Source organism: Hippocampus bargibanti, linkage group LG06 (genome assembly GCF_051943395.1).
Source record: "Hippocampus bargibanti isolate YZ-2025 linkage group LG06, ASM5194339v1, whole genome shotgun sequence".
Classification (NCBI taxonomy): domain Eukaryota; kingdom Metazoa; phylum Chordata; class Actinopteri; order Syngnathiformes; family Syngnathidae; genus Hippocampus; species Hippocampus bargibanti.
In genome coordinates, this window is record NC_142739.1 from 22,089,805 (window position 1) to 22,104,205 (window position 14,401).

Sequence of the window (14,401 nt, forward strand, 5' to 3'; positions counted from 1 at the left end):
GTCATGTTTCAGAATCATTGTATTTAGATTCATAGACATGATAGATAATAACTGATATATTCAGACCAAATAAGAAGCTACCTGTAATCATAGTTATCTATAAGTGTAAATTCCAAGTGTCAGATTATTCACATATGTTATGCATGTTTTAAAACATACAAAGAGAATCTCTTTGATGTACATTTTTTCTATAATAGAATATTTGAATTCAATGCATGCCAATTTCTGTAATTTGGATTCATGCTTTACTAAATATAGTTCTGATTCTTACTTTCTGGATTTGTCCTTCAAACGGTTGCTATAGAACACAGATCATTTCATAACATATTACGAATCATTTGATTCTGACATACTGAATGTCGGACATTCTGCACCATTGTATAATCCGGCTTGACGGCACAAGTCTAAGGTTGTGCACATAACAAGATCATTGATGAGTAATGTGAAACACAAATTGTCATGAGCTACTGCACAATTCGATTAGAATGCCAAATCTTACGTAACTATTGTTATGCACAGTTTGCTAAGTAATTGCTTTTACAATCTTAATGTTCATGAATTATCAACATCAAGAGTCACAATAGTATACGAATCAAGTTGCTAGACAAAGTACATTAATGTGACAGCTAATGACTCTATTGAACTTAAATTCTTAGACATCTTTCCCTAGACTTTTACAATATGAATCTTTGGCTATGACATCCTAGAAGTCAAAAATGACATAATGCAACAACATGCTAACTAATTACGTTACTTTGCTTAAACTAATTCATTTTTCTACATTGATCTTTTAATTATGAAATAGACAGTGCACATTTCTCTAATTGAGAGGAAACACATTGTTTCAGCATATTTTCATTAGTTAACTGGATGACAACTTACAAAAGTCCTTTATATTTAATCATTATAGCCACGGGTATAGTGAGCTCTTTATTATAAACAGAAAACACGTCACTTGAGGTAGAATTAATTCCGAAAAATTCATTGCATAGTTATACATCATGTCTATACGACTTGAATGAATTTCTATAATATAAACTACTTGTCATAATGCAGTCTACACTAGATGTACAATCGGAGAAGACACTTCTGTCACAAGTACGAAACTACTGATAATTCTCTCATATAAATGTCAAATCTTTGCTATTGCTTACATGAGCAGCTTATATCAAAGAATTTTACTAGTAATGGAACACATTGATAACTACGTATGAACTTCTATCCATACTGGTGAATTGTCATGATATTCAAGTTGGAAGAGTATCAAGTCTTAGACATCTTAATGATAAGAAGTTTAGTCTTATTTGGGAGGTAAAGCTTTATTTAGGAACTGCTTGCTTGACTTATAGTAGAATCTTACCATGAAATTTAGTACGTTGGATTTAATATTGACATGTGTCAAATTCGAGTTATACACTTGAGTGAATACCTATTATCATTAGAGTTTACAGTAATTATACGTTATGTAACCTAACTGATTATCATACGGTTAAATGCTTGTAATTTACAGTTTCATTGATAGCTGTAGCTGTGTAAATTAACATTGGTGAAGCATAATGGTACCAGTACAGAAATTATACATTGTAATTATTATGCACTATAAGTTTCAGGAGTACATTTACCATGAGTCTGACCGAATGGCAAGGCTCAATAATAATTCAAGCTGGCACAATGTACTTTTAGGCATAGTTTCGACTTTAGTCAAGAGACTAACAGTGTTGCATGCAAAATTGCTATAACTCCGTTTGGGTCTAGAACAAACTTTCAAGAATTAGAACTTGTGCACACTGATAAATTTCATTTGTGTATTTCAATCGATACAGATCAAACTCTCAGTTGTAACTTATCCAGAGGTAATGTGTAAAATTAAGTATATCTTTTGTAAACTTGAAGATCTATATTACATTATTTGTAATAATGCAGTCGAATACATGCTATAAATCAATTAATCATGTTTTAACCTTTCAACATTGCATCTAATGAATTACATAAGTTGTATCATTTCGAAACATGTTCGTACATAATAACTGACATAATGACAAGTTTTAATAATTTCAATTTTATTGCTCATAAAGATTCCACTGAATTAATATCTCAAAATGAATTATGTATTGTAAATAATGTTCTAATCATTTATTAATAGATATGGTATTCAATCGTTTATTTTAGTGTTGTGCATAGCTAGGCACATTTAAGTTGATGCATAGAATAACTGGTAAACAGATAGTTAACTGATTTGAGATGAATAATCTTAGTGTAATTAGTATATGATGATCAATGAAAATCAATAAACAGTTTTTAGGCTGTTCAAGCTACTGCATGATGAACTTATATTAATGAATTAATCAATAGATAGGTAATTAACGAATTAGGTATTGTCTAAAAGAATAGATTATAAATAATCAATATCAAATATTGAGTGAGCATAGAAGGGAGCATTTAGAAAGGTTCTAGAGTGTAGAGTTTGAAGGTGAAGTGAATTCAATTTGAACAGGTAAGAGTAGACAGAGTTGGGACAAGAGGAAAGTTGAAAGCATTAAAGTGTAATGGGTGAATAGAAATTGTTTGACTTAGAGTATGTTAGGATGATTTGAGAATACATAATGGTGTAATGAAGGATGGTCAGACTAATAGCATGTGTGGTAATGGTCGTAAAGTAGTCATGTTAAAAGTCAGGTTATGCAAGTTACTACTGTATTGTATGAAGGTTGTCTAAATATAATCTAATTTATACTTTAACTATATGTTTGTACAATATGTATGTTAGATAGTCGTAGCTAACGATGCCACTCGAGAAAATGGTCTCAGCAGATCCTCTTATTACTTTCACATGACTGACTCAATTCTATCCAGAAATAAGTTTACGACATTCCTGGATGAAGCGAAATCCCACGCTTCAAAAAGACACAATACGAGAAAAACTCATTCATTCAAATTAACTACACATGTTCGAATATTACAGCTCACGAATGCGTTGAAGCTTCGCGGGTTAGTAGACTATCTGGAAGAATGTCACTACATGATATATGTACACTGATTACATTATCACATCCAATGTTCTTCTCACATTTATTCCCAATTGCATATTTGTGGCATGTTATCTTATTGAATGAATTAATGGCGTGTTTATGTTATCAGTCAACTCTAACGATTTACAATGCTTCTTTACCATCCAGTATGCTGCCTTTATTCACATTAATGATTGACTGGACAGCGTCTATCATCGCTACATTATTCTGCATTAGCTATGTAACATTAGGGAATTTGCGCTACCTGTCTATTTTGATATCTGATGGGCTCAGTTGTGCTACTATGCCATCTATGGTCATTTGACAGACATGTGATACATGAGTACAGTGAGTTGGTTGTGCAGTTCAGTATCGTCATCTTATGCCAAGCATGTGAGCAGCTTCATTCACGCAATCGAGATTGAACGTGCTGTTATTACAATATGAATTTCGCATCAGTAAAGTGTACGACAAGGATCAAGAGATGAGTGTACCTCATTTCGTCCACATATGCATCACATAAGGTACATTGCGTTGTTCAGTAATAGCATTTTACACATGTCAAATCATAAACTAAACTATTTGTAATTAGTACTATGTGATTGCCGGTTAAGTAGCACTGATTTAACTCTGAGTGTACATTTATGCAACTGTTATGGTTCATTACTTCTCACATATAGTGCATCTAATATATGACATGATGTATTCATTTAGAAAGTTTCCAATCATTAGGCAGACATAGATGACTTCAATACGAAATAGTTTCGTCATATATAGGTGCATTCAATGACTTATGAGAAAAATAGTGTCTCAAATAGGATTTCCAGATCAGATCATGTTAAGGCTACATGTAGGACCTTTGTCTAGTTGATCACATAGAGGTAATCTGCATCATATTGTGGCATCATTTGAATTAAATAATTGCACTTGGATAGACATACGTATTAAATTAGGCAAATAACGATCCAAAACATTCTTAAATCATGCTATATCATTAATATTGCCAGATCAAAGATTCATGTATAGATACATTCAAATTAACAGTTAACCAATCTAGATGAATTAATCACTATTGACAATGAACATGCATCAACATATTGACGATATCACGTGCATTAAGATTCATACTAAATGCATGACACATAAGAATTCCCATTTATGATGCATCTATATTGGCAAGATGTGACACAATAAGGTGTACTCGATGATCTAGTGATCAATAACATAAATAGTCTAGCAATATGAGTGTATCTGTGTAAAGCAGTGAAGAGTCACTATGTAAAATGTGACAATGATGTGACACATAGCGATGATACTGTAATATGTCATGATGTTACTGCTGATATGACTGTCTGTACAATTACAGTGCTCTATGATATGCATACTTAGGTGACTCAACAGTGATCTAGTTTCTATGATGATACATCAAGTGTTCAATGCTAGTTCAAGTCAGATTAGTCTTCGTTTGTAGCAAATAGTAATGACATCTTGATAATAGGATGAACAAATTCATCATATCAGTCTACCGTTTAATGTCCTGTCTTGTACCTCTGTCGATCTGATCTAGCTTTGTAGATGCAATTGCTCGTGAACCTCACATGACATATGATAGACTACATAACATATATTATTAATAATCTTCTGATCTTTCTTTGCTAAAATCATCACTGATCATGATTATGCTTGTGATCTGCTATTACTGACATGACAACAAATATTGATGTTATATAGCTTTCACTGTCATGTGTAGATCATTTCCAAACATTGGCACTTTCCATTCAGAACATAAATTATCTTAGGACCTGAATTTTAGTGAAATAAATTATGAGTCTGAGTTCTTATTCTGAAGACATAATTACGTGGAGTTAATGATTGATGAGAGTTGCCAGTAAATAGCAGTCATCTGTCTAGATGAATCATGCAGGACAGAGTTTCAATTTCACATATGTGCTAAAGTAGCTTTCACATTTGATGAAAGTGAACTTAGTTTGTTAGAATCATGTAGCATTCTTGTATATACTTATAAATTGCATCAAAAGAATAAATAATCTAATGTGAACTTACTTATAAATGTCCAAGTCTCTTTATCAGTCATGTCAGATGAAAAGTCTGTGCTAGTGATCAGTCCTTTCGTTGTTTATTTTTGTAAATGAGCTCCGATGCTGTAGTAAGCTATGAGCGATAGCTGGACAATTGTGCTGGAAGTTTCAGATTCTAAATCTGATGACTGAAATAGTGGGCTTTAATTTATCTCCTGATTTTAGACATTTGACAGCTGTGGTCTTCGTATTTAATAACCCCTTTCATGATGAGAACATGTCATTTAGAACATGTTCACATTATTGTAAAGTCTCAGCCAATGAATGTGCACTGAACTAATGTCTAGTTGCATTCTGAACACTATATGCTGACAGATCTCATAATCTGCACAAGAGCAAAATCTAGCCAATGCACAGCCCTTTGACAGGATCATGCGTGCCAAATGAACAGTTGTAAACTAATAACACTGTAGTACAGTATTATAATACATGACTGTACTTAATACAGTGAGTAGAATGTTAGTACTAAGCATGAAACTATACGATTTGCAGACTAAATGCTGGACAGAAAAGCGATTGCAAGAGCAAGATGGCTCACGTGGCAATCACAGCGTAGCCACTGTAGCCAACCGGTGAATGTACATTCATCAAGTGTGAAAATGCGAATTTAAAAAATTCAAGGTTAATTAGAATGGAAAGACATGACAAATCAATAATAATAATGACTGATTAATGTGCATATATCATATGATCATGAGACATACATAGCTGACTGATCACTGATGACAACATAAGGAACTAAACCTGACTGGGAACAAAGGAAATGATAAGTACTTCCGGTTTCGTGTCATGTCAGAGAATTTGCTTGAGAGACAGAGCGAGACAAATTGCGAGAGGTCGCTAGAAAAAGGGAACGATAAAGTCTACGTCATTAAAGTTTGTCTACTTGCGGTTTACAAGGTGTTCCAGGTGTTCGACAATAAACGTTTGTGACATCAGTACGAGGCGTTAAAGAGTTTGATGGTTCTCTTTATTTGTAGAATGGTGGTCGAAAGTAGGTTCATTGTCAAATTTCTTTATTTGTAGAATGGTAGTCGAAAGTAAATTCGTTGTCAAATCTCCCAGGGAAGATGACACGCAGATGTCTCGCACAGCTTGATCGTGGCGTGGACTCGTTTCCCAACTTCTTGCACGGCTCGCGGCCTCGTTTGGCCCGGTCGCCCCAATATTGGTGGTACCAGAACAGGTCGGCGTCCGCGCTGTGTGGTGTGTTCCTGGATTTCGGTTCGCAGGGCACGCATCTCGTTGACGAGCAGTTGGAGAGCATTTGTTTTGATTCTAGAGCAAGGCAAGACGTCCTGGCATGTCGTCATTAACAAGGGGGTGGAACCTTCTGAAACTGCATCTCCGAAGTCATTTTGAAGTAGTTTTGGGAGACTTTAACTCATTTGTATTGGTGTTTGGCATTTGACTAAAAATATAAGTCTGCGTGTTTTGGGTATTTTAGATACTATAAAACGTTTTTCTGATGTCAGTTAGGAAACAAAAAACTGTCGGTTGTCCTTTAAATATTTATTAGGTTCCATGCTTGTCATGTTTTTGTTGCGTCAAAAATGAATCGATCAGGCAGCAAGGATAGCCATCGACATCCTGTTCCTCTTTCTACATGATCATTACTGAGTTCAAGTCTTCAACTCTGCCATTTGCCTTTCTGAATTCATTACGGTTTTGGCAGTCGTGGGCCGTCAGGGCCCGCAAGGCCTTCTCTGCTGGCCTAAAAATATCTGAATCACAGACTAATGTGTATTTTGTCCATGATTTTTTTTATTAAATAATTCCAAATTGTCTTTCAATTTCCTTTCATTGCTTTTCCCTTGTTGTGTAGCTTCCAGACGTGTTTTTGTTTTTTAAGCATTTAACCAATCACATTTCAGCCATCATTTGTTACCAGGGTCAGAAATCTACCTGCACCTTGCAGCATGCCTTGTAAACAGAATGAAACAAAAACAGAAGACGACTTTAAGAAAAACATACATATGAAGGTTCACATAGAAACGTTAAACACTTTTACAAAACAAGATCAAATAAATTCAATTTTTGTTGCCATGGCAACCAAGGACAATATTGGTGCCAGTTATAGATGAATTACATATTTGCAGTTTCTTGTAGCTAGCTAGTCGGCAACAATTGTGGTGGTATTTTCTTTTTTTTGTGTAGAGCGCTTCAGTATTTGGAGAAAAGGCAAACCAGATTATAAAAACATGACAAGTGTCAGTATGAATCAATCACTGAATTGCCATGCCTTAAACTGAACTTTCAGCTGTTGTTGCTTCACTTTGGTTTTTTTTCCCCGTGTTGTCGCTATGTATACGCTCTCAACTCTTTTTCTTTGTCTTGTGTTTTGCCATGCAGGTGAATAAATTTACAATCAAAGATCGAAAATTGTGTGTTTTCGGACTAGAGGGGCGTCAGCATTGCTTCAACACTCGTCAGCAAACACAAACTTTAATAATAAACAAACATGAAATAAAAGGCGAATAATGACAATTTCATCTAAACTATTCTTGATTGTAGAAACATTGCAAGTACAGTGATACCTCGGTTTACGAACCCCTTGGCATACGAACTTTTCGGTTTACGAACGTTACATTTATGAATTTTACCGTGGCATACGAACTTTACCTTGGCATACAAACTTTTTTCGTACACAGAGCTGCCTCAATGAGTGACGTGTCGTTCGCGAACGTGCCCGTTCTTCTGACAACAAAATGGCAGCCGACTGTTTTTGTCCTCTATTCCCCGCCCCCCATCTTCGGTTAAAGCCATGTGATTGGTCAAAAATGCAGCAGTGAGTGGGGGGGGGGGGTGTTAAACATTAAAGAGACAGGCAGACGACAGAGAGTTTCAACTTTGATGATAGTTCAAAGGCAGAGTGTAGACTGCAAAGTTAAAATATCCCATCAATCAGGCTCCACAAACAACCCGCACAAGCCATCTGTACAGTTGATGCAAAAAGCTATCAACCCAGCTAAACAGAACACAATTGATGAGGAACTAGATACAATTATCACAGAGAAAGCACCTACAAGGGATCATTCTCCAAGATGGTGAAAGAAGAAGGTTACGTTCCTCATCAAGTGTTTAATGCTGATGAAACCGGACACTCCATTCCATCAAGCCATCAGCGACCATCACAAAGGTAAATAAAACGACTTTATTATACAGTACAGTTTATTTCTTTAATTATAATCCCATAGAACATTTATTATACATAAAATAAGGTACATTTTGTGTAGTTTTAAGGCTTAGAAAATTAGAACGTAGAAAATTATGTTTTATGGGGACGCGGGAACGGATTATTCTCATTTTGATGGTTTCCTAAGGGAAATTAATTTTTGGGATACACAATTTTCGCCTTACACACTCTGTCTGGGAACCAATTAAGTTCGTAAGTCAAGGTATCACTGTACTGTATTTCTTTTTACATGAAAATGAAGAAATTGTTTTAAAAATGTGGAACCATCTCAATGAGTGTACATGAATCAATGTTTATTTTGACAAATGTAATATTTTTTAATAGTAAGTCAGAGATTTACGTGATTGTCAATGGCATTTGACTGGTGATTATTTTCATTTTTATTTTATTTAATGGCAGTGATTTGGGTTTGTGTTACAGATACCCATTTTTTGCATGGTATGCTGCAATGCCAGGGGAGCTCCAGCGATGGTCATGATGTATCTGTTGTAGAGGAAACCTACTATAACAAGATGCTTTATCTCTAATACAACAGCACGCGTGGAAATGTTACCGGCTACACAAAGACGGCACAGAAAGTTGCAGATATTCTGAACACAGATTTGAATGGCATTAAAGAGAGTGTACAACTCTGCAAGACACTTGTGCATACAGCATTTTAGCACAGAAAGATAATGTTGTATTATATGATAAGAAGCACTGGGACATACCCCCTAATCCACAGGTGTCAAAGTCAAGGGCCGGGGGCAGAGCGCCGATGCGTATGTGGAACTGTTGCGGCTTGGAATTGAAGCAGATTTATGTGGAACAGGATATGTGAGACAATCTCTTTTCGTCAATGGATGCTACAGCTGCATGTTTGCTTTCAACATTTAGCTTGTAGTCGACGTGCACATTCCACCATGATGTCCCTGATCCACTGGTGGAAAGACGCTTTGATCCTCTCCTCTTTCATCTAGAACTGCTTCATGTCATCACAAAGAGGGTACAGCAAGTCCTGAAGAATGAATGTCTCTATGTGTCTTTGGATTGTCATATTGTCTCTATGCTGTCATATTATTTGTTATTTAGTTTTTTTTTTGTTATTTTGACTGTCTCTATGTGTCTTTGGATTGTCATATTGTCTCTATGCTGTCATATTATTTGTTATTTAGTTTTTTTTTTTTGTTATTTTGACTTCAAGACGGCGCCCCGAGAGTGGCTGCCTTTCCAGCAGCTCATGTATTTTGTTTTTCTACTTTCATTCCTTTCATCACTTTGCTGCTGTGAAATGTAAATTTCTCCACTGTGAGACTAATAAAGGCAAATCCAATCCAATCCAATCCAATCCAATCCAATCCAATCCAATCCAAATTGGGCCCGCCACATCATTTTATTCGGCCCGTGAAGCAAATCAAGCATTTTAAGTGCCATGATGCTTGCTAAAGTCCGAACCAAAATATGTAAATCACAATAATAGTCATTATTATTGACTTCAGATTTTAAAACTAGTTATTCATTAATGTGTTGTGCACTCTGTATGTAATATGTACAGAGGATGAAACAATCAAATAGTTTCCCCAAATTCATAACAGCCCTCAAGAGGAAACTGTAACTCCGAAGTGACCCGCAAATGACTGCTGCCCTCACCTTAACCAATCAATCAGGGGTTGGGCTACTTAGATAAGAAAGTCTTTCACTCATTCACTGCCAGACAATGTTCAAAGATGTGTCCACTCCAGTGCCACGGTTTTTGTCATTGTCACTCGAATTCCAGGACAACAGAATATTGAGTTTTAGGTTTAAATAAACATTCAATACAGCGTTAGAAACCTCAGACTCTCTTCTTTCATCGTAAAAAATGAGTTAACTCCAAAGTTATATGGGTCTGGAGTTAAATCTTATCTTGAAATGAGACCAGCTGTCCAAAATACAATGCAATACATACATATTGGCTTATTGGATTGGATTGGATTGGATATGCCTTTATTAGTCTCACAGTGGAGAAATTTACATTTCACAGCAGCAAAGTGATGAAAGGAATGAAAGTAGAAAAACAAAATACATGAGCTGCTGGAAAGGCAGCCACTCTCGCTTATATAGCACTTTAACAACAGCTGAAGCAGGACCAAAGCACTAACATGGTAAAAAGGGAAATGTGGAAAGTAAAAAAACATTGCCAGAGGCCACGGCACCCAAACAAGAAAAAACAAAACCCGAACAAATTCGGGAATGGCGCTCTCCATCATATTTTCAATTCTCGAATCAATTTGTGAATGGTAGTGAATGAGTTAATAGTCCCACAATGGGGACATTTGTAAGGAGGTGACAAGCTCTTCTTGAATCATGTATTTGGAATCGCATTTGGAGTTTTTCGGGGAGTCAAAGGATGCAACGTGACCCCTATTTTATGATGACAGTATAGCTCACATATATAACAGACAGACAGACTGACAGACAGATAGGCAGAAAAATGGAAGAGAAGAAGAAAGAAAAAAAGGAAAGAATGAAAGAAAACAATGGTAGAGTATAACTTGTTTTACATTATTTTGAAGTAAACAGAAGAAAGGCAGGCAGGAAGGATGGAAGAAAGACAGAAAGAAAGAACACATTGTAGAGTATAACTTGTTTAACCGTATTTTGAAGCGACAGAAATAAATAAAGAAAGAAGGAACACATTGTATGGGGTACTTGTTTTACAGTATTTTGAAGTGACAGAAAGAAAAGAAAGAAAAAGACAAAGAAATTTGCATAGAACAACAAAAATCAGGAGGACATTTTATTCAGTTTTATTCACACGATATATCGGCACATATTAACAACAAACTTTCGCACAGACGTGCCATAAGTCTTTGAATTTATGGGAATGGCGATTAAAATGAGGATCAAATCTAATTGTTTGTGTACACCTCGCTTCGTAATTGCTAATCAGCCTACTAGTCAAGGTTGAGGGCTGTAATAAAATATACGCATGCGCAGCTTGAGAGACCAAAATGAGCCGTTTTGGTTTCTATTTCGTGTTTCTCGTCTTATTCATTAAAAGCCCAAGTTTGCTACTCTTTCTGTGTTTCACTATTTTTGTTTACGTCCATTACAGAACGCGTTAGTCTGATAATTCTAAATGGCAAAGGTAGTTCAAGTACGGTATGTCGTAACGACAAATCCCCTCACAAAAAAAGGAGAGCTGTCAGTCAGTCAGGGCCGTCTGGTCCCCTGGCTCCTTGTGGTTGTGATGAGGTTGGCGTCAGACGAGTTTGGGGTGGTGGACGGCGCCGTTTCTGTCTCACAGTTCGTCAGAACACGTTGACATAATAGGCGTGGTCTGCATACGCACAATTCGTGCGATATGAATGCTATAAAAACGGACTCAAGCGAAAATGTATGCGCCGGACAGCCTACGGACGAACGGAATTAAACACCTCATCAAGTAAGCTCTTGACAGTTATGGATGATTTGTTCAATGCTTATTTCTTCATTCTGCATTATATTGACTTACGGTTTTGGCACTGTCGATAGATAAGGCACACAGAACCAAAAAACAAACACAAAAAAGATACATTAAAGATTAAATGATTGTCATGAATATTTATTGATTAATTTGATAGTCTATTAATTGTCGGTTTATTGTTGCAGCTCTTGATGTATTTCTCAAACCACTGCAAATCCTTCTCCTTGTATGTACAATTGGTGTTAGGAATTACTACAATACGGATATCTATATCTGGTGGAGTCTACAAACTTGCTTTTTTTGCCATGTTCATCGCTCACTTTCTTCTGTGGTGATATTCAACAGGGCAGTTCATCTCAATGGGTCTCTCACTGTCAACATGGCTGCATTGCAGGACACAGGAGAATTCATCTTCCCCATCTTCTGTTTTCTTCTCTCTGGCTGTCCCAACATCATCTCGCCTCAAAGTCATTTTGAAGTCCTCTCCAGTTCCTCCTGGAGACAGTCGCTCACGCTGGAGCTCAGTTCACTGCTCTCCTCACTTTCTGTTGTCTGACTGTAAGGAAGAAGTGACACGTTTACCTGTAGAATTGAGCAGCGACGGGGTGAGGGCGGAAAAGTGGGTGATGGATGGGCTTCACGTATGGGAGGTGATGTGGAAGCCAAATCACAGAGGAAGCCACGCGGTCTTAGGCATCTCCAGGCAGAGCTGCCCTCTGCAATCCTCAGGTTACAATGTTCTGATAGGGGAAGACTCCCAGTCGTGGGGCTGGGAACTCCAAAGCAATCAACTCTGGCATGACAGACAAAGTTGTGGAGCATACCCAGAAAAGAGAAGAATTAATTGCACCAAAACTACTGAGAATTTTCTGCGACGGTTTTCTCAATGTAGCCCATCAAGTCTGGATTTTCCAGATGCACCTTTTCCCATTCCTGAACGCATCGTCATGGTCTTGGATGCAGACGCAGGGACTCTTGGATTTGTCGTGGACAGCCACTTCCTTGGTGTTGCGTTCAAAAACCTCCCCCGCGGTGTGGAGCTATTCCCAGCCGTGAGCAGTGTGAGAGGAGGAGCCCGCATACGACTCCGATATCTCAACGGCGCCACTCGTGAGTGTTTTAATTCTGGTTTTGTGCTTTAGCTAGCAAAGAAATAAAGAAGTATAAAATGACGTCTGTTTTTCTTCACAGGCAATCCGCCGGCCCTGATGGCTTTGTGTGGACTCCTCATTCGTCATCATTTAGGGCAAAAGAGGCATAATCAAGTGGACAAGCTTCCTCTTCCACCTGCTCTCCAATGCTACCTTCGTTCCAGTCATTAGTTTACCGCATTGACAGTAAACCCCCGCTTTTCACAAAGGTTACGTTCCAGACAACCACTGAAATAAATAAAATGTGCCTAATACAGAGACACCCACTATAAACACCCCATAGACTTTTCAAGTTATTTAAATGCACTTTAAATGTACTTTTCTTAATGTGCAAAATATGTAAATATGAGGGTTGAGACAGTTAATAAATTTCTTTACCAATCCTTTCAGTAAAAATGAACTTTTGTGTTCTCACTCCTTTCAACCTCGATGCCAAATATAACTATTTTTTGTTTTTGTTTTTTACTTCAAGATGGCGCCACGAGAGTGGCTGCCTTTCCAGCATATTTTGTTTTTCTACTTCTTTCTTTTCTTTCGCCTTCCTCTCATATAACGTTGCTGCTGTGAAATGTAAATTTCTCCACTGCGAGACGAATAAAGGTACATACATCCCATCCAATCCAATGCCGTCACATACTGGCCAGAAGTGGAATTACATCTCAAGACAAAGAACAAACCCAAGTTATAACAAACTCAATGGAATCTGAGATATCGGGGAATATAAAGTTGTCAAACTGGTTTAGCAATTCATATTACTTTCAGACTTTTGTGCTCAGTATAAAGTTTGACACCTGGGCACTAGATAATAGTACCACGAGGTGTACGCAGTTCCTATTCGGTACACACACAAAAATATCTGATTAAATGTTCAAACTGTGCCTTTTGTCTTACATTTATTTTAATCTTGCACAGCATGTTTGTTCAATACAGTTCAATTGTATTTAACTTTTCAGTACAAGACGTTTAATCTTTCGAAAATATTTGATTTCAGATTTATTGAGGTACTGTATAATTTTTACTGTAATACATATTGTCTGTGCAAATTTTGATTCAATCATTACTGAAATACAGGTTTCTATTGTGTATTTAAGTGGAGTGTCCAGTTCAAACTGCATAGTAGAACACAGGTTTACAATTACACTACACAAATATAGATGAATAAAACCTGTGATTCATTTTTGATTATCATGAACAACTGAAAACAACTTCAGAATGTGTGCCTTTTGAGGTCAAAATGTTAATGGCTTTCACACAGATAACGAAAGGATTCCCCCTCATTTTTGTAATTTTGTAAAAAAAAAGTGTATTGCTTTAGCGAAAGTAATGTTCTTGGGCAATATTTGAATTCCGGACACTGCCCACCATTCTTCTGTAATGTTTGGTCTGACATTCATGCTCCAATTAAATAAATAAATATATCTTCTTCTTCTTTTCCTTTCGGCTTTTCCCTTCAAGGGGTCGCCACAGCGAATCAGTAACCCCCATCTTCAGAGATATGATACGCATGCTTGTTTTGACCC

General features: G+C 36.7%; 1 protein-coding gene across 2 annotated transcripts; it reads left to right on the top strand.

Moving 5' to 3' along the window:
• The first annotated feature begins 11,285 nt into the window (after positions 1–11,285).
• On the top strand, positions 11,286–14,276 carry LOC148896801 (SPRY domain-containing SOCS box protein 4). 2 transcript variants are annotated; one of them, XM_088998850.1, is made up of 3 exons: positions 11,286–11,709; positions 12,076–12,840; positions 12,922–14,276. In XM_088998850.1, the coding sequence occupies exons 1-3, from the start codon at positions 11,664–11,666 to the stop codon at positions 13,050–13,052; spliced, it is 942 nt and encodes a 313-aa protein (XP_088854976.1). In that variant the 5' UTR covers positions 11,286–11,663; the 3' UTR covers positions 13,053–14,276. The 2 variants fall into 2 exon arrangements, with proteins under 2 accessions (XP_088854976.1, XP_088854977.1); XM_088998851.1 differs by having other exon boundaries at positions 12,125–12,840.
• Positions 14,277–14,401: the final 125 nt, after the last annotated feature.